General features: G+C 41.9%; 1 protein-coding gene across 6 annotated transcripts in view; it reads right to left on the reverse strand.

The window, feature by feature from the left end:
- The window catches only part of FNIP2 (folliculin interacting protein 2), a 133864-nt gene that overhangs the window by 24533 nt on the left and 90107 nt on the right, over nt 1–19224 (reverse strand). For all 6 annotated transcript variants that reach the window (XM_023252722.2, XM_023252720.2, XM_023252723.2 and 3 more), the window contains 5 exons: nt 13809–14010; nt 13276–13364; nt 10121–10267; nt 9834–10003; nt 858–2211 (listed from right to left, as the gene is read on the reverse strand). In XM_023252722.2, coding sequence (XP_023108490.1) covers nt 858–2211; nt 9834–10003; nt 10121–10267; nt 13276–13364; nt 13809–14010 — 1962 coding nt within the window. The remainder of the gene's footprint in view (nt 1–857; nt 2212–9833; nt 10004–10120; nt 10268–13275; nt 13365–13808; nt 14011–19224) is intronic.

Here is a 19224-nt window from a genome sequence, read left to right on the forward strand (position 1 = left end):
ATGTACCCCCTTCTCGCATCACCATTGGCACAAAACCCCCAATAACACAGATGCAAAAAACAGGTTCATGGTGGTCCGTTTCACCAATCCTCCAGTAAGTGGATCGTTGACATGGGAAAAGCAAGGGGGTGGGAGGAGAAAAATAATTTCTTTTTTGATGGAAGGGTAGAAGAAACAGTATTTTCTGTCACATATTGACATGATGTACCTCATATCAAACATCCACCAGGCAGTCTGTGTCAAGAGAGTGAAGAAAGAGAAAGTCTACTCGGGGGAGGCGGGGAGGCACTTGCCAAAAACCTGGCTTTAGGAACGCGACACATCTGCACAGGGTGGCGCCCACACCAGGGCAGAAGAACAGCAGAAATCTCTAATTACTGCTTTCAGTCATCACAGCCCAAATAATCGACCTGATGGAGTGTTAAGGAAGAGGTGTTGTTTCCCAACCCCGTCATGCTGCTCTGAGCTGCAGGAGAGAAGCCACACGGTGAGGGCAATCCACCGCCTCCGATGCAAGGCATCTGCTGCCAGCCATACAACTTCCGTGCGGATGACAGAAAATTAAAATACCTGCTCACCTCCACCATGTCCTCGAGCTTCCCAAAATGTCACAAGAGCTGCAAAGGCAACGGCGTGCCTCGTCACTCAGAGAGCTCAGAGGCACCACGCCACTGTCATCCCCCTTGGAGAAAGGGCAGGCTCGAAACCCTGTGCAGCGGTGTGATTAACACTAACGCTCCGAGAAAAAAGCCATCATGTGTAACATGGCCAAGGGCAGCTAATGTGATCATGCGTGTTAAGTCAGAAAACCAGTGTTTGAACCCAGTTCCTTCTGCTTCCCAGCCTGCCGGTGTTACCTGGGCAGAGGCAGCTCCACTTCCAAGGCTCCTTCAGTCCAGTCATCGCTGTGCTCTAGATTCAGCGAGGCTGAAGCACACGCCTCCTCGTCACTGTCTCCAAGAGCGCTATCTGAGCTTTCGTTCCTGGGAATGTCTCCTTCCATCCTGAAGTTGGCCTTCCTGTCAGCATCCCCACAGGGGACATCTGCAGCGCCTGAGAAGCCAGAGTCCTGCTGTGCACACCTGCTTGGAACAGGCTGTATCAAAGGTCCCTCCGCAGCCTTCAGATACAAACCTCTTGTTTTCTCCAGAATCCTCGTTCCGGCTCCTGCGGCACCGCCATCAGGTGCCAACGTGTCACCACACTGGCCGGGCTGCCCAGCGGCATCTGCCACAAGCTCGCTTCTGACGCCTCTGTCCTCAGCAAAACCCCTCTCAAGTTCACCTTCATCCCTCTCAGAAGACGGGTTCTGAGGACAGGGGATGTTCTTTTGGAAGCCAGGTGTAAAGGAGCACCGAGAAGCCTGCTGGTCCTGAGCCAGGTCAGCGGCCATCCCAGACTCCGCTGAGGGATGGCAGGCTAACTCTGGATACTGTCTACAGGCCATTAGCCGCTTCTCCATTTTTTGTGTGCGGCTTTCGAAGTCAGACTCTGGAGATACGGAGCTTCCAATTTGGAAAGTGACCTTTTCTAAGGGAGGCTTCTCCCAGGAATGTCTGTCAGGGCAAGGCCAGGCTGCTGACCGGTCTGAGAGTTTCTTGGGCATCTCCCCTTTCAACTCTTCACTGACAGTTCGCTGGCCGATCTTCACTCCTGCCCCCAACCCTTCACAGTTGGAGAGTCTTGAAGAGTCATCTCGTGGTGCCTCTTTTTCACTTTCTTCCTCCCCACAAAATGCACCCTGAGACTTCCAGGAGCTGCCCAACGCTGGCTCTTGGAATTCCACGCCGCAGACTTGAGAACTCTGCTCTGCCCTTTTGTTTCCTTCTTTGTCAGGTTTGGGACACAGGTCTCTAATGTCAGTGCCCTCTGGGGACACACCCAGCCCCTCAGGCCTGGGGCTCCTTCCCTCAGCCATCGAGGGTGGCAGGATGGGGGGAAGCAGAGCAGGCTCACTTCTCACTGTGACAACCACATACTCAGACTCCTCTACTTCTCCCCTCTCCAAGGCTGTGGTGATGTTGCTCCCATTTAACACTTGGTCTCCTTCACTGTGACTCCCACTCCAGGTCAGCTGATTCTCTTGCAGCTCAGAGCAACGGAGAAAGTAGGTCAGGACATAAAGTATGCGTTGGACCAGATCCTTCTGCTTCCCCAGCACCACCGTGCGAGTCAGCCTCACTGGAGAGCCAATGGCTCCGTAAAGATCGCCTGGAGAGCAAAACACACACCAAGTTGTTTGGGGGCAAGCATGTCATGGATATGTCAGCCTTTACAAGAGAAAAACAGAAGACTGACACTCCCAAATTAGGATTGCTTCTTCACACACATGACTGGGGCAAAGAGGTAACTCCTACTAATGACCATGTTTTAGCTGTGCCTCTGGAAGGGAAAGCGTAAGGCTGCGGCCCACCGCTCCTGGTGCACGGACACAGTGCTGGTGTACAGGGCCCCTCTCCATGCTTGTTAGGACTTCCCACACAGCTCGCTGGGCAGGCCAGCCCCCACTAGAGCTGGCTCCCTCAGCTCACTATACAAATCAAATACTGTATCTTGGAAACAAGAATGATGGCATTTTTTTTTCAGAACAATCCCAGGACAATAGACCTTGGGGTAAAATCCAAATTCAGGGATCTCTGAACAGAAGTGTAGTGAATCAATTCAAAATACTTAATGAAATGGCCTGCTCAGAATTCCCTCAATACACACACACACACACACACACACACACACACACACACACACACACACACACCAAGTAGAACCAATGTGATTAACAAGAAGAAATCACTTAGTCATGAATAATGAATCTGAATTTATTTTCCATTACTTCACCTGAAAATCCTACTGGAAGAAAACATGTCCCATAAGTTACATCCTGACAAGTTGATTAAAAACTATGTAATGAACCACAAAAATTTAGCTTAAAGGTGGAAGAAGGGCTAATGAGAGCAAATATGTCAATGAGCCCAGCAGTATAAGCTTTCCATCAAAAGTATTTGTTAAACGCCTATTGAAAGTATTGCCATTTGACAATCTGATTACAGTTTAAAATGCTTTGATAATAATAATACTGACAATTACAACAAACAGCCAACATTTACTGAGTGTGCAGGCACAGTGCTAAGTGATTCGCGTGGATTTATCCTGTTTATATCCCTGTATAACCAACCCTGAGTTAGAAACCATTAAGAGAATAATCAGAATGATGGAATAAATCAAAACTTGCAAAGATACTAAATAAAGGAGAGGAGGTACATGGTAACAGTTATAAATAAGAGCTCAGGAAGTTAGAACTCATCTGAGGAATGCATCTAGAGAGAGAAGGGAATGCATTTTTATTAGAGCACATACTAGATAAAACTAATTATACCAACAGATTGAGACAGGAAAAAGTTATGGGAACCATCAGGAAGTACTTGCCCCTGGGAACCATCAGGAAATATCCCCTCTGGAGAGTATTCCCTAGTGTAAAGCTACTGCTCCTGAAAACATTTAAAGGGCAGGACACAAATGACTTTAAAGAATCCTTTCTATAAAAAGACTACAGGCTAATCAAGCTTTATCTTTGAGGCTTTTGTAACTGACAGATCATTCAGGAATTCAAAAGAATAACTCAAGACTGTAGTCTGATGCTAGGATGAGTATTTCTGTTTGAGAAAACTTTCTAGACCTCTCATTGCTGCAGGGGGATCAGTCATTTCAGGAATTCAAGGGATATTCTTGTTAAATCAGTCTCAATGTTAATAAAGAGGATAACCATTACATATCTGAAATCTGGTACAAAAAAAAAAAAAACACAGAGGAAAGAAAGACCACTCAGAATGACAATATTTTTTAGCAATGCATTGAACATTTGGCATTGCACATTTTAATAACTAATAAATGGGGGAAAAAAGCAAGGAAAGCTATTAAAAATACAATTTATGATGTTTCCCGCTTTGGTTTTCTTCTTCAATATTAGTTTGGCTACTTGGGGTCTTTTGTGGTTGCATAGCCTCTACTACAAAGCTGTAATCATCAAGACAGTATGGTATTGGCACAAAAACGGACACTCAGATCAATGGAATAGAATAGACAACCCGGAATTGGACCCACAAATGTATGGCCAACTAATCTTTGACAAAGCAGGAAAGAGTATCCGATGGAAAAAAGATAGTCTCTTTAGCAAATGGGGCTGGGAGAACTGGACAGCAACACGCAGAAAAATGAAACTAGACCACTTTCTTACACCATACACAAAAATAAACTCAAAATAAAAGACCTAAATGTGAGACAGGAAACCATCAAAACCCTAGAGGAGAAAGCAGGCAACAACCTCTCTGACCTCAGCCGCAGCAATTTCTTACTAGACACATCTCCAAAGGCAAGGGAAATAAAAGCAAAAATGAACTACTGGGACCTCATCAAGATAAAAAGCTTCTGCACTGCAAAGGAAACAATCAACAAAAACAACAATCAACCCAACAGAATGGGAAAAGATATCTACAAATGACCTATCGGATAAAGGGCTAGTATCCAAAATCTACAAAGAACTTACCAAACTCAACACCTGAAAAACAAATAATCCAGCGAAGAAATGGGCAGAAAGATGAATAGACACTTTTTCAAAGAAGACAGCCAGATGGCCAACAGACACATGAAAAGATGCTCAATGTCACTCATCATCAGGGAAATACAAATCAAAGCCACACTGAGATACCACCTCACACTGGTCAGAGTGCTAAAATGAACAACTCAGGAAACTACAGATGCTGGCGAGAATGTGGAGAAATGGGAACCCTCTTGCACTGTTGGTGGGAATGCACACTGGTGCAACCACTCTGGAAAATAGTGTGGAGGTTCCTCAAAAGATTAAAAATAAATCTACCCTATGAGCCAGCAACAGCACTGCTAGGAATTTTCCCAAGGGATACAGGAGTGCTGATGCATAGGGGCATGTTTACCCCATTGTTTATAGCAGCGTTTTCAACAATAGCCAAATTATAGAAAGAGCCTCAATATCCATCAACTGATGAATGGATAAAGAAGATGTGGTTTATATATACAATGGAATACTACTTGGCAATGAGAAAGAATGAAATCATGCCATTTGTAGCAATGTGGATGGAACTAGAGGGTATTATGCTAAGTGAAATAAGTCAGTCAGAGAAGGACAGATATCATATGTTTTCACTCATATATGGATCTTGAGAAACTTAACAGAAGACCATGGGGGAAGGGTAAAGGAAAAAAAAAAGTTACAAACAGAGAGAGAGGGAGGCAAACCACAAGAGACTCTTAAATACAGAGAATAAACTGAGGGTGGATGGGAGGGTGGGAGAGAGGGGAAAATGGGTGATGGGCACTGAGGAGGGCACTTGGGATGAACACTGGGTATTGTATGTAAGCCAATTTGACAATAAATTGTATTCATAAAAAAAATAAAAAATAAAAAATAAAAATAAAATAAAAATACAACTTATCAGGTGCCTGGATGGCTCAGTCAGTTAAGTGTCTGACTCTTGATTTTGGCTCAGGTCATGATCTCACGGTTTGTGGGTTTGAACCCTGAGTCAGGCTCTGCACTGACAGCAGAGCCTGCTTGAGAGTCTCTCTCTCCTGCCCCTCCCCCACTTACTCTCTCTCACTTTCCCTCAAAATAAATAAACATTTCTGAAAAATCTAAAAAAATATGATCTACAATAATTTAAGCTGTATAAAGTAATGACAGCAATTGTGTGTGGAAACAGTGCCTTTATTTTAGGGTCAGTCTTCATAAAATAATGCATCATGAAAACAAGAGACCTGTAATATTACAAATTTACTGGATCTTCAACTGGAAGACAATTTTTTTGAGTCCTGGACTGACAAAGCCACTAATTTTAGAGTAGATTCCTTTGTTTTCATGAGTAGTATTTTATAAAATGAAGTTGCACAACAATGTGAATAGACTTAACATTACTGAACTGTACACTTAGAAATGGTTGAGATGGTAAATGCTATGTTCTGGGCTTTTTTAAAACCACAATTTAAAATACAAATTTAAGGATGCCTGGGTGGCTCAGTCACTTGAGCGTCCAACTTCATTTCGGCTCAGGTCATGATCTCACGGTTTGTGTGTTCAAGCCCCATTTCGGGCTGTGCACTGACAGCACGGAGCCTACTTGGGATTCTCTCTCTCTGCCTTTCCCTCTCTCTCTCAAAATCAATAAATATTAAAAAGGGGCGCCTGGGTGGCTCAGTTAAGCTTCCGACTTCGGCTCGGACTTCGGCTCGGGTCACGATCTCGCGGTTTGTGGGTTTGAGCCCCGTGTCAGGCTCTGTGCTGACAGATCAGAGCCTACAGCCTGTTTCAGATTCTGTGTTTCCCCCCTCTCTTTGCCCCTCCCCCGCTTGTACATGCTCTCTCTCTTAAAAAGAAACATTAAAAAATGTATTCAAAAGAAAAAAATATATAAAATTTAAACTTAAAAAAAGCAAGAAAATGAGAGAAGGTAAAGGAGACAGACGAAAGGCAGAGAGTGCATAAAGCAGGAAGGGAGCCGGGTGCAGGGAGAGGAGAGACCCAAAGGGAAGGAGACAACCAGCATGGAGCAAGGAGTGAGAAGAGCAGGCAGAGGAAGGGAAAGCTGGCTCAGAGAACATAAAGGGGGGAGTCCAAAAAGAGGAGAGGAAGACAGAGCAAAAGGTGAGAGGAAAGGAGAAAGAAAGGAGGTTGGAGGTGAAGAGGTACAAACAGCAGAGAATCTGAGAGAAGCAAAAAGAGGTGAGGAAAGCAGTAAGGGTGACGCCCACAGAGGGGGACATGAAAAACTATCAAGGGCACAGTGAATAAATAGAAACCGGAAAGCTGAGAAACTGAGAATGTAGGAGCGCTATAAGGGGAGGACAGAGAAAGGGTGGGAAAGGTGGGGGGAACATGGAGGGAGAAACCAAAACAGAGGGAGGAACTGAAAGAAAATGTTTTTAAAAAGAGACGAGGGGAGAAGCCAAGGATCTTAAAGGGCCACTTTCTCCTAGATTACATTCTAATAAATGTGTATGCTACAAAGTTCCCCTCTACAGTGTTTCCCGAGGCCCACACATTGTAATTTATTCTATCTTTATTATTATTTAATTCAAAATATTTTCTAATTTCCCTTGTGAAGTATTATCTGCCTTTTGGGTCATTTAAAATGGGTTGTTTAATTTCTGAGCAGGTGGGAATTTTCTCCGTATCATTTTTTAAAGTTATTTTCATTATAATTTCAGTGGTGAAAGAAACTGCCTTTCAAACTATGCGTACCCATCCCACGACAGAAATACATTTTATACTGCAACCTCACTCATCCCCTGAAACAAACATTTTACAAAACAGTACCTGTGTCACTCTGATATTTTCTATTGTACTGACCCTTTTAAATGCTTTTCTGACCCACAAAATTGCTTCCACAAGCCACTAATGGCTGGTGATCCAGCTTTGGAAAGTCCTTGTGTAGAGTGCTCATGTTAGGCAGGGTGAGGATGGCTGAGCTCCTGGAGAGCAGGCCAGTGAGGGTGTGATAGACCCCAAGGGCTGGTTGCTTTCAGCTTCTCTCCCCACTTTCCTGAGAATGCCAACGAGCCAGGCAGAGGTGGGCACAGCAGTGGCACCCGCTCTGGCAAGCGTTCAGATAAGCCTTTGAAATAATTCAAAATAGAGTCTTTTCTACAACTTAGGAACCTGGAATAAAATTACCTCCGTACCATTGCATATTCCCAGAAATTTGTATTTTCCTATTTACTGGGACTTGGTAAATATTTAATAAAAATAATAATAATTGGAAGTGGCCCCCCCACTGAAGCTGCTTGATTTTTTGTAATGATGGAAACTCAACCACCATTTACACTTGGCTTTACAAAGCTATCACAAGACTCTGCTCTGTCAACCGCTAGACCCCTGCTGGATGGTCTGGGGGAGGGGAGGGCAATAATACATGACTACACGACTATGAGCTCATAGGAAGGGACGTTGCCTTGTAATGCCAAACACAGGCTCTCAATTATTTAAATTTCAAATGGGAAGCGTGTCTAATTATAAATACATTCATCTAATTAAATGCACAATGTTTAATTAGCATTGTTTTTAAATGGGTGACCCGGCAGCATGAAACACCATGTTTCCTTAATATCTAGCCCCCTTCCCTTTGCCACTTAATGATACTGCATTTTTTCAAGACTATTGTTCCATAACAACAACAATAATGCTCTGTCCTCCCCAGAACTGTATAACCCAGAGTGAGGCATACTCTGAGTTCTTCTGAGCTCGGTACTGATTGGTTGTATTAAGTCCATTTTTAACATCCATAAATTCTTTAATTAATTCATTTAACATGTACCTATTATCCCCCTAACTGTGAGACATGTATTCTCTTTCTTAAATCCGGGTCACAAGGGCAAGACATCTTTATTATCTATAATGTGAGGACAAATAATAATAGGTTTGGAATGAGAATCTAATTAATTAATACATGCAAAAAGCACTTAAAACAATGCTTGGTTCACAGTGTCAAGTTTTCATTATTGTTATTATAACATGCCATTTTCTAAGATTAGAGTGCGCTTCCCTAGTCCGTACTTCTGGAAAATGCCATTTTAACATTTCCTTAAGCAAGCCTTCCTTGAAAATCCCCTCCATCCCCTCACTTTGTCTCCCAGTGCCTCTCTAACATTAATATTTTCATCAGCAGCATAAATAACAAAAGTGCTTTATATAGAAGTAAATCCCACAGCAACCATTAACTATTATCATCCCATTTTATAGATAAAGAAACTGAGACACAGAGAGGTTAAGGCACTTGCCCATGGAGACTGGATTTGATCTATGTAGTCTGGCTGTGGCACCTATACCCTTAACCTTCACACTATACTGTTTCTGTCTTGCATCCTTCTCCTATCAAAGGAGTAATCAGGATGTTTTGAGATCATCTGAATACAAATCTGCCACCTCCATTAGGCAGCTAGCTTCCCCAAGCTAAGCAGTGTGTGTTAACCCCATATCCCTGGCATCTAGCATAGGATCTGGATCAGCGTAGGCAGCAAGTTTAACTGTGTTACTCTACATGATTGATGAGTGAGAGGTCCAAGAGTAGACCTCTTGTCCACATGAACCCAAATATGCCACTTTGAACTCACAAGTCCCAAACTTTATAACCAACTATGCCAAAGCATTAGATTTCTGTACCATGCCTACGTGCAAAGCTTTGAGGAAATAAATGCCACCATCTAATTGCAAGGAAGTGGTATAGAGAAAGACAAGGTTCCTAACTCAAGCTAAAGTTGTAAAGGTAGTAAGATTATAGTATGTTACTTTCTTTTTCTCCTATTTTTCTCCAACCAAGTCCATCCTTGAGGGCAGTGGTTCTCAGCCAGAGAGTGTCTTGCCACCCAGGAACAATGTTCGGAGACATTTTTGATTGTCACAACTCTGAAGGGGGTTTTTCACTGGTAGCTAGTGAACAAAGGCCACTGATGCTGTTAACACCCTAAATGCACAAGACAGCCCTCCCAAACCCCACCCCACAAAGAATTATCTGGTCCAAATATCAATAATGCTGAGGTTAAGAAACCCTGCTCTAGGGTGAACTGCCACTGTGGTATGGGAGAACGATTTACCTGTTCCGCTTCAGAAGAGCACAACAAAGCTGCCAGCGGCGGGGAAGGAGAGGAAGGGGTTGCCCTACAACTAGTCCCTGTGGGCCAGTCTCCTATCATCTGCCTGTCCAGGGACAACTCCTGAATCTCCGGGATGGAGAGCCAATATCAACAAAAAATTCTAGCATTTTCTCCATTCCATCCCATAGAGTCTCTGAATAGTCAAATTAGGTACTAACCCAGCTGTGCCCAGAGAGGATTATATGGATGTGTTTTGGCCAGCGTGTTCACTGACTGAGAGGTGCGTTTCTCTGAGAAGGCTTTAATGGGAGGGTGATCAACAGGCATGACAGTCGGTACCCAGGCCAGGTGGTAGGTTAACACTGCAGTCAGTAAGGCAGCAAAAAACCTTGGAGAAATGGAAGAAAATACAACCAGATGAGTCAAGGCAGGAAGAGGCATGTCACATACACCACAGACACTGGCCATGGAAGTTGCAAAAGGGCTTCAGAGATTTGAAGCTTACTGATTTTTGTTGATCTGTTCTATCAGAAGTGTAAACTCCTTGAGAAAGCGCTGGCAGAGCTGGGTTTTTTCCAAGGTGCTGGACATCATGGTAAGCCATACGGGTTCAGCTATCCTTGGAACGGAATATAAGTTCCAGATAGTTCCTCTATAGAAAAGAGAAGGGAGACATAAAACTGTCACAAATATTATTTTGGATAATCTCTGTATAAAGGAATAAAGAAGAAAACAATAATCTGGATCTATGTAGCCCTTAAGGGATTCAAACAGTATATAAAACAGAGATCAGCAAACTATGATCCAGAGGCCAAACCTGCCACCTTTTTTGTAAATAATATTTTATTGGAACACTGCCAAGCTCATTCATTTATACATTATCTATTGCTGCTTTTTGCAGAATGGCAAAGTTGAGGAGCAATGACAGAGACTCTTTATGGAAAAGGCATACTAACCCTTGATATAAAATATCCATTTTTTAAATGATTTGTTTTCACAATGCCTATTATCAAAATTTGCATTTGTTTTTACAGTAAAGAAATAAAGGAAGAAAGAAAGTACATGCTATTTAAAAATGTGGCCAAAGGCAACTCAGCTCTCCCAAGTGCTAGTTAGTGCTTAGTTCTCTAAGCCAAAGCACCCTATTGATTTCAGATGAAAAAACTACATAAATGGTTCTTCTTCATGATATATACTGAGTTTTATATGGACTAACAGAATCAAATTCTTAGAACTATAAGCTATTAGCAAAACTGACTAATGTAGCTCTATCACTTTACAGATATAGAAACTGAGGCCTAGAGAAATTAAGTTACTTATATAAGACACTGAATGACAAGGTCAGGATAAGACTTCAGGTTTCCCAACACCTGGTGCCAAGGCCTTACTCTAAGCTTCATGACTCATAAATGTTTTTCCAAAGAGCACACTAACTTAGCTTAGGACCCCCACTGGAGGACATATTCACTCCAAATAAAGATGGTAAGACATATTCTGATTTTCTAGCTATGTGCCTAAATGAACGGAGATACAAGAGAACGTCACCTTGGCCAAAACACATCTGCTGAGTTAGGTAGCAATGACAGATTACAGTCAGACAGAACTGGGAATTATTTACTAAAACTAGGTCTCCAGTTGGTAACACTATAGTTTGTCACCATTTCTGGAAGGGTAGGTTGTTGAAGTAAGAATAAGACGTGTCTTTGAATAAGTGAGGCTTTCTGGTTCTGTACTTTCAGATTTTTGACCTCTGAAAAATTAATACTTTAATCAAACTAGCACAACTCCACACTATTTCTCAAATATATGACTTAGGTCTTAACAGTCACCAGATAATGACAAATGTGCTATCTGAGTATACATAACACAAGGTTCAAAGACCACTGGGGATATTGTTTCAAGTAGCCATATAGAATTCACCAGCATATACCTTAATCATCAAAAAAATGTTCCAGGGATGCCTGGGTGGCTCAGTCTGTTAAGCATCCGACTTTGGCTCAGGTTACGATCTCGAGATTCATGGGTTTGAGCCCTGCATGGGGCTCCGTGCTGATGGTGTGAAACCTGCTTGGGATTCTCTCTCTCTCTCTCTCTCTCTCTCTCTGTCCCTTCCCCAAGTGTGTGTGCCCTCTCTCTCTCTCTGTCTCTCTCTCAAAATAAACTAAAAAAAAAAAAAAAACAAACAACAAAAACAAAAACAAAAAAGCCCCAATGTTCTAAAATTCTAAAAACTGTAAAGAATTTTTTTTCATGTTCATTTATTTATTTTGAGAGAGAAAGAGAACACGAGTTGGGGAGAGAGAGAGAGAGAGAGAGAGAGAGAGAGAGAGAGAGAGAGAGAGGAAGGAAGAGGAAGAATTCCAAGCAGTCTCCACACTGTCACACTGGTGTGGGTGTGGGTGTCAGCGTGGAGTCCAAGGCAGGGCTCGATCTCATGAACCGTGAGATCATGACCTGAGATGAAATCAAGAGTTGGACGCTTAACCAACTGAGCCTCCCAGGCACCCCTGTAAAAATTCTTTTCTCTTTCAGCTACAGAATAACAGTTTGACTTATTAGTTCATGACGGCTTCGGAATATGATTCCACTCCCCATTGAAAAACTGGCTCAAAGAAATGGTGCAAGAACCCCAGGTTAGCATGGTGAAGGAGAGTCCTACCCTCTACACTACACCTTCCTACCCAGATAATAGGAGCAAAGACTACAGAAAACCAGTCTCCAGAGTACAAAGATCATGAATTAAAAACTGACAATGAAGACACACTAATTTAGTGTTCAGACCAGGATACTTATGAGAGGGCACTGGGTATAAACAAGGACTGTCCTGGTAAGCTGGAAGGTATATCTGCCTGACACATATACGCTCTCCAGCTATGCTGTGCTCTTTTTATTTTTGTTTCTTTTTAAATTTAAAAAAAAAAAAATTTTTTTTAACGTTTATTTATTTTTGAGACAGAGAGAGACAGAGCATGAACGGGGGAGGGTCAGAGAGAGAGGGAGACACAGAATCGGAAGCAGGCTCCTGGCTCTGGGCCATCATCAGCCCAGAGCCCGACGCGGGGCTCGAACTCATGGACCATGAGATCGTGACCTGAGCTGAAGTTGGACGCTTAACCGACTGAGCCACCCAGGCGCCCCTTAAATTTTTTTTTTAAGGGGGCTCCACTCCCAGTGTGGAGCCCAACATGGGGCTTACACTCACGACTCCGAGATCAAGAGTCAGACACTTAACCGACTGAGCCACCCAGGTGCCCCTCTCCAGCTATGCTCTGGATGAGTGTCCCAGAACTCAAGCCTTCACAACTGTAAAGTGGGGTCAGTTAATAGTGCTTACTCGTAGCGCTTTTGTGAGGATGACGTGAAATAATGAACAGGCTTATAAGAGACACATAAATATTAGTTTTCTCCATTCATCTCATTAAAAGCAATCAAAGACTGTCAGGCAGCAGTGTGGATTATGTGGTGCTGTGTGACTTAAACATTCTGCTCTATTTGATCTGGGTTTCCATCTTGAAGGAAGGAGCTGCTAAACTGACCAGTAATTGCCAGCCCCTAAATTCTTCCAAGTAATGTCTCCATGTATCCCCAGATCCATGGCTGCCACCGCTACTGCCACTTATAAATTTATCCTGTTGGATTTGCCAGACTTTGTCAACGTACCTGAATTCTCCCAGAGCTTCCATCAGACGGCTGACATAAAACTGGACACGGAGACTTGATTCTGCTATCTTCCTGCAGGAGATCATGGCCTTCATTGAAGAGAGAAAAAAATTTACTTTCTGAGAAGAAACTCCTTTATAACTGCTTACCACTGGGCATTTATTAATAAAATACTAGTATAATGAAAACACTCACTGTAGTAATGACTTAAGTCATCAGAAAGCAGTCATTTCCTTTCCTAAAACAATCTAATGTCTGATATCTAATATCAATGTATTAAAGGATCGATTACTGTTGCAGGTGATTTAAGTTCTCTAAAAAAGGGATCTGATCATAAACCATGAGATTCTACCATCTTAAGCCCTATAATCACTTCTCTATTTGACACAAGATTACAGTCTTTTTTTTTAAAGATATTATTTTTAAGTAATTTCTACATGCAACATGGGGCTTGAACTCACAATGCTGAGATCAAGAGTTGCATGCTCTATTGACTGACACAGCCAGGTGCCCCTAGATTACATTCTTATTACCTTTTCAATTGCACTCTTCAGCCTGTTCATGTGAGACTCAAAAAGGGGGAAATGAGAAAAAAAGAAGTCCTGGAAATTCCTTTGTGCTTCTTCTTTCTCACACAGAGAAAAGATGATGCTTATGGCAATTTTCTTCCTCCGAACTATGGCCGGATTAGAACTACAGGTTTCTTCAGCCAGGCTGAATGTTTCATCAGTTGACCTGCAGGAACAGTAAGTTTGAAAAGTTGCCATACATCAAAGAATCACACTGAAGATAAACTGCAGTGCCAGGGGATGCCGTTCAGAAATTCAGAAAGCTAATGTGAACACTCAGGAGTCTGAACCAAGAGTTTCATCTCTTTGGAATTCATTCTTTTCTCTAATTCTGTCATGAAAAATGAAAACCTCAACTTACCACAGCGTATTTAACACAAAAAGAAACTTAAATAAAAATTAAAAGTAACCTTAAATATCCTCTTGTTAGACTCTTAGTCTTTTTCCCTTGGATAATTTTACATCAGATTGGTGGTATTTAGGAAGGGGCGAGACACATCTGGTCACTCAAAACAGAGGCTCTTTGTTTTGGTTGATAGATAGCAAAAGATAAGAACATTAGAAGGGAAATGATCCTGTGGTATTCTGTTTAACCAATGCATCATGTTTGGAACTACTGGTAGTTGAGGCTGACTTTCCCAAGGCTATTAAATCCATTACATGAAGTTACTCCAGTAAATGCTCAGATTAAGCCACGCAATTGATTAAGCTCTCTGGGAAATCCCCCAAGCAGAAAGACTTCTCTCTCTTCTGTGTAAATTCTTAAAAAAACTCACGGTTCTTTTGAGAGAGTCCGCTTCTATGATAAGAGAATCATGAAGCCAATAAATTATGAATATATACTCAATTTGTCTTAAGGGGGAAGACTCACAAATATGGCCTAACCCTCTTATTTAGCTATTCTGAAAAAAACAGCATAACTAGCACATAGTTACTAACAGCAAAAGCAAAAATAATTTTTTTTCTACAAAGATACCAAAAGGAAAGGACATAATATATTGCAAATGAAAGCACCTTGCCTGGCACACCGTAAGTATGCAATTAACTTTCTCTTTCTCACTGACTTCACCATTTAGTCTTGTATATCTGCAGAATATGGGAGAGGACTGCTTCCTCTATTTTCTTTACCACAAATTACAATAAAGCAATTACTTATGCTTGGCAGGATTCAAGGCAGCTGGCCTCCATACTCTTGATCTTAAACTTGTTTAGCGCTCCACTCATAGCCTATAATGTTCCTGTGATTTTGAACATATCCATACCTCTGAAAACATGCATGCATAAAAAGTGTTTTGGTCAGGAAAGCCATTTTACTTTTAAAGGAAAGGGGACAGACATCTTGTTCTAACCTCAGGAAAGATATGCTACTGTTTCTGTCAACTTCAAGCAAGATCCCAGAGATGTAGATGTAGTTGATAAGCCAGTAACAGGCGCTAACAGACATGCCACTGGCAAGGCATGATCTCCAGGTACTGTTGTAAATGCTGTGCATTATAATAAATCATCAACTGTTTTCTCTGAAAAATCCCTAGATCCTAATCATCTGCTCATTAAAAAAAAAAAAAAAAAAAAAAAAGACCCTGAGGACCCTGAGCCTATCTTAGAATTTTAATTTCATACAAAGAAATTCCATACAGTAAATATTCTCCTTTTCCAAAGTACCTGTACTATAACTTTGTTTTTTGCACCAGTTTATTTCTATTTTATATAGGAAGTTCTGAGATTATATTTATCAACACTTTCTTGCAACCTTTTCTTTTTTTTGTCTGGATCTCCTACTTCTCTTCTTTTCCCAAAGTAAAATGACCATCTCAGTCCATTTATCTTTGGCCAATATGGTCCTTAATAATGAAATTGTAATAAACACTTAACCCTATGCGTTTTTATGCATCGTCTTCATCTCTACCGTATAAACAATAGCCAACTCTGTCTTAACACAGCACAGAGTGCCACCTACTGAATTTCTGAAAAACTTCCACAGCTACAATAGCCCTGCGTAGCTCTTACTTGCTTCACTGTGTCTGTCTAATGCATTCTATTTTTGGGTGGGGGGAGAGGTGGGGAAGAGTAGAGGGAGAGAGAGAATCTTAAGCAGGCTCCATGCCCGGTGCAGAGCCCTACTCGGGCTTGATTTCATGACCCTGAGGTCATGACCTGAGCCTAAATCAAGAATCAGATGCTTGGGGCTCCTGGGTGGCTCAGTCAGTTTAAGTGTCCAACTTCAGCTCAGGTCATGATTTCACAGTTTCAAGAGTTCGAGCCCCACGTTGGGCTCTGTGCTGACAGCTCAGAGCCTGGAGCTTGCTTTGGATTGTGTGTCTCCCTCCCTCTCTCTGCCCTTCCCTGCTCATGCTTGCTCGCTCACTCTCTCTCTCTCTCAAAAATAAATAAAAATATTTTTTTAAATGTAAAAAAAAAAATAAAAAAGAATCAGATGCTTAACCAACTGAGCCACCCAGATGCCCCTCTCTCCACTGGATTCCTGGATTCTAACGCAACAGAGCTTCATTCTGAAGTCTTAGATCAACTGTGCAAATCAGATCATATAGTACTGTAATTGTATTTGTAAAATTATTCCACAATGAAAGAACATTTCAGAATGTTTTAAAACATTTGAGTATGTACCCAAATACTTCACCGTATCTTCTCACCCTCAAATCACCCTGTAAGGTACACAGATCTTTTTGCAAATGTGGAAACTGAGGCAGGGTGATTCATCAACCTGCTTCAGGAACAGAAAGCTTCTTAGAGACAATGCTGGCGCTAGAACCCCGGGTTTCTGTCTTCTAGTCTGGGCTCATTTCCTAGACTCTGGAAAGGAGCAGGGACTCTGCCCCATGCCTGATCCGTCTGCTGCTGTTCACGCCATCAGGTGCATCCTGCCAGCTGGAGCACGGACAGCAAATAGCTGGGAGAAATCCCATCAGCTGACAGGACTTCAAGTCAAGGAAAACCCACTGCTATACTCTTAATCTTCTTACAAAAAAATCAAGTAGAATTTTGTTGACACTTACGAATAAGCACTTACATACATTATTTTTACTTCAAGATCATAAATAAAGCAAAAACTATGATTATGTAAGTGCATCTCAATCATCTATAATTAATATCACCACTGCTTAGTTTGTTTTTGTCAGCTTTGAATTTAATTTGAATGTATGTATTATATTGGAACATATGAAACTGCCATTTTTATAGGTCAAAGAACAAACCTGTATCAACTTTATATGGTTGGTTCAATTTAATAATTCGAATCAAAAGCCCTTCTGGGAAATTTAATACCTCAGTCCTTTAAGGTTTCAGTAGCTTCACTAAGGGATGGAATCTCTGCAGTTTCTCTTCTATTACAGGCAGTACTTCCCCACCAGCTGGTAAAGGTCCAAGCCCAACTCCCCAACCAGTAACCAAAAGTTACCGCCTGGCACAGCAGGGGGCCTGGAGACATGAGTATCCAGCGTGGAACCAACTGCTAAGGACTGTGAAATCATCCTTTCCATCTTTATCTGTTAGGAAGTTTTTGATTACTGTGAATTTTCTCTCAAAGCCAGATGCAATCGTGTTTTTGGTACCCACTGTTCTGTCTAACATAAAAAAACTAATTTTCCTACCTCCATTCCTGCCAAAAGTAAGAAATCAACTGCATCAACTTAAAATGAAGGGATCTTCATAGGTACAGTGATCAATTCAAAACGTCAGCCACATTTATATTCTCTGTGTGCCAGCTTCATGGGCATGAGACCCCACTCACACAGAGCCCTGTTCCCAGATGGGCCCCAGGTTTGATTTAATGTTTTGCGGTTGCCATCTTGAATTCTTGGTAATTTTATCTTTGAGCCTGTATTCTGTAGGTAAAGTCTGATGGGACAATGAAACATGTGAGCGAGCAGTGAAGACACCAGGCTGCAGAGTGCACAGTGGGCTCCGGCCTAAGGGCATGCAACCCAGCCGCTGAGCAACTAGCTAGGCAGTCAGGCACACGCCCACGTGTCTGAGCAGTCCAGGGTAGCAGGAGGCCCCAAGGCAGCAAGCCTGGGACCTGGGCCCAGACTGGTGGCTGTGAGAGCAGCAGCAACCACAGCCATGGGAGACAGCAAAGACCTGGGTAGTGCCATGACCCACAGTGCGAGGCCAGCTAGCCCATCCATCATCGGAACCTGTCCCTGTAGAGTCTGCACAAATATTTAACTCTGACCCAAGACCCAAGACACTGAATTATCACAAAGCACCCACAGTGGACATTGCAATAAAGCACATCCAGGAGTAATCAGAATTCTTCAGAGTTTACCATCTACAGTTTGGAAAGCACTGCAACATTACAAAGTATATATCTACAGGCATAGAAATAGAAATTTTTTTTTAATTTTTTTTTTAAAGTTTATTTATTTTTGAGAGAGACAGAGACAGAGCATGAGGTGGGGAGGGGCAGAGAGAGAGGGAGACACAGAATCTGAAACAGGCTCCAGGCTCTTGAGTTGTCAGCACAGAACCCGATGTGGGGCTTGAACCCACGGACCGTGGGATCATGACCTGAGCTGAAGCTGGGCGCTCAACTGACTGAGCCACCCAGGCGCCCCATAGAAATTAAATGTAAAGATTGTTGCACCGGACAGAGAAAAAAACCCATTGTTTTCATTTGAAGCTTCAGATATACAAATTATTAATAAGAAAGCCCATTTAAAATTAATTTTCCTGGAGCGCCTGGGTGGCTCAGTTGGTTAAGCGTCTGACTTTGGTTCAGGTCATGATCTCATACTTTGTGGGTTTAAGCCTCGTATTGGGCTCTGAGCTGACAGCTCGGAGCCTAGAAGTCTGCTTCAGATTCTGTGTCTCCCTCTCTCTCTGCCCTTCCCCCACTTGTGTTCTGTCTCTCTCTGTCTCTCAAAAATAAATAAATGTTAACAAATTTTTTAAATAAAATAAAACAAATTTTCCTTACAATTGAAGATGCAGTGATAGAATGAAAAAACAGGCATTTTGAATTATATACAACTCATGAAGAAACTCAGTTGCTTGTAAGACTTTCATGAGTTACAGTAAATGTCAGAGGAGACATTAAAATAACTTTGTATAAATTTACATTTAAAATTAAATTCAGTCTTATACAAAAATGGATTTGTGCGAAGAATTAAATTTTTTTAGAAAAACTGTTCCACAAGAATCATCAGATCTGGATGCAATGAAATTTATATTTTGAAAATTTATCAAAAACTTAATCCAATGTTTTCATAACGCATAAAGTTCCAGTAACAGTTACATCAGCAGAAAGATCTTTCTCAAAACGAAAAATTGTCAAAAATCATTTGCCATCTCGCATTTGCCAAGACTGACTAATGCTGCTTTCAATTATATCAATTGAAAGCAAAGTTGCTAAAAAGTATAA

This window comes from Felis catus, chromosome B1 (assembly GCF_018350175.1).
Source record: "Felis catus isolate Fca126 chromosome B1, F.catus_Fca126_mat1.0, whole genome shotgun sequence".
NCBI lineage: Eukaryota > Metazoa > Chordata > Mammalia > Carnivora > Felidae > Felis > Felis catus.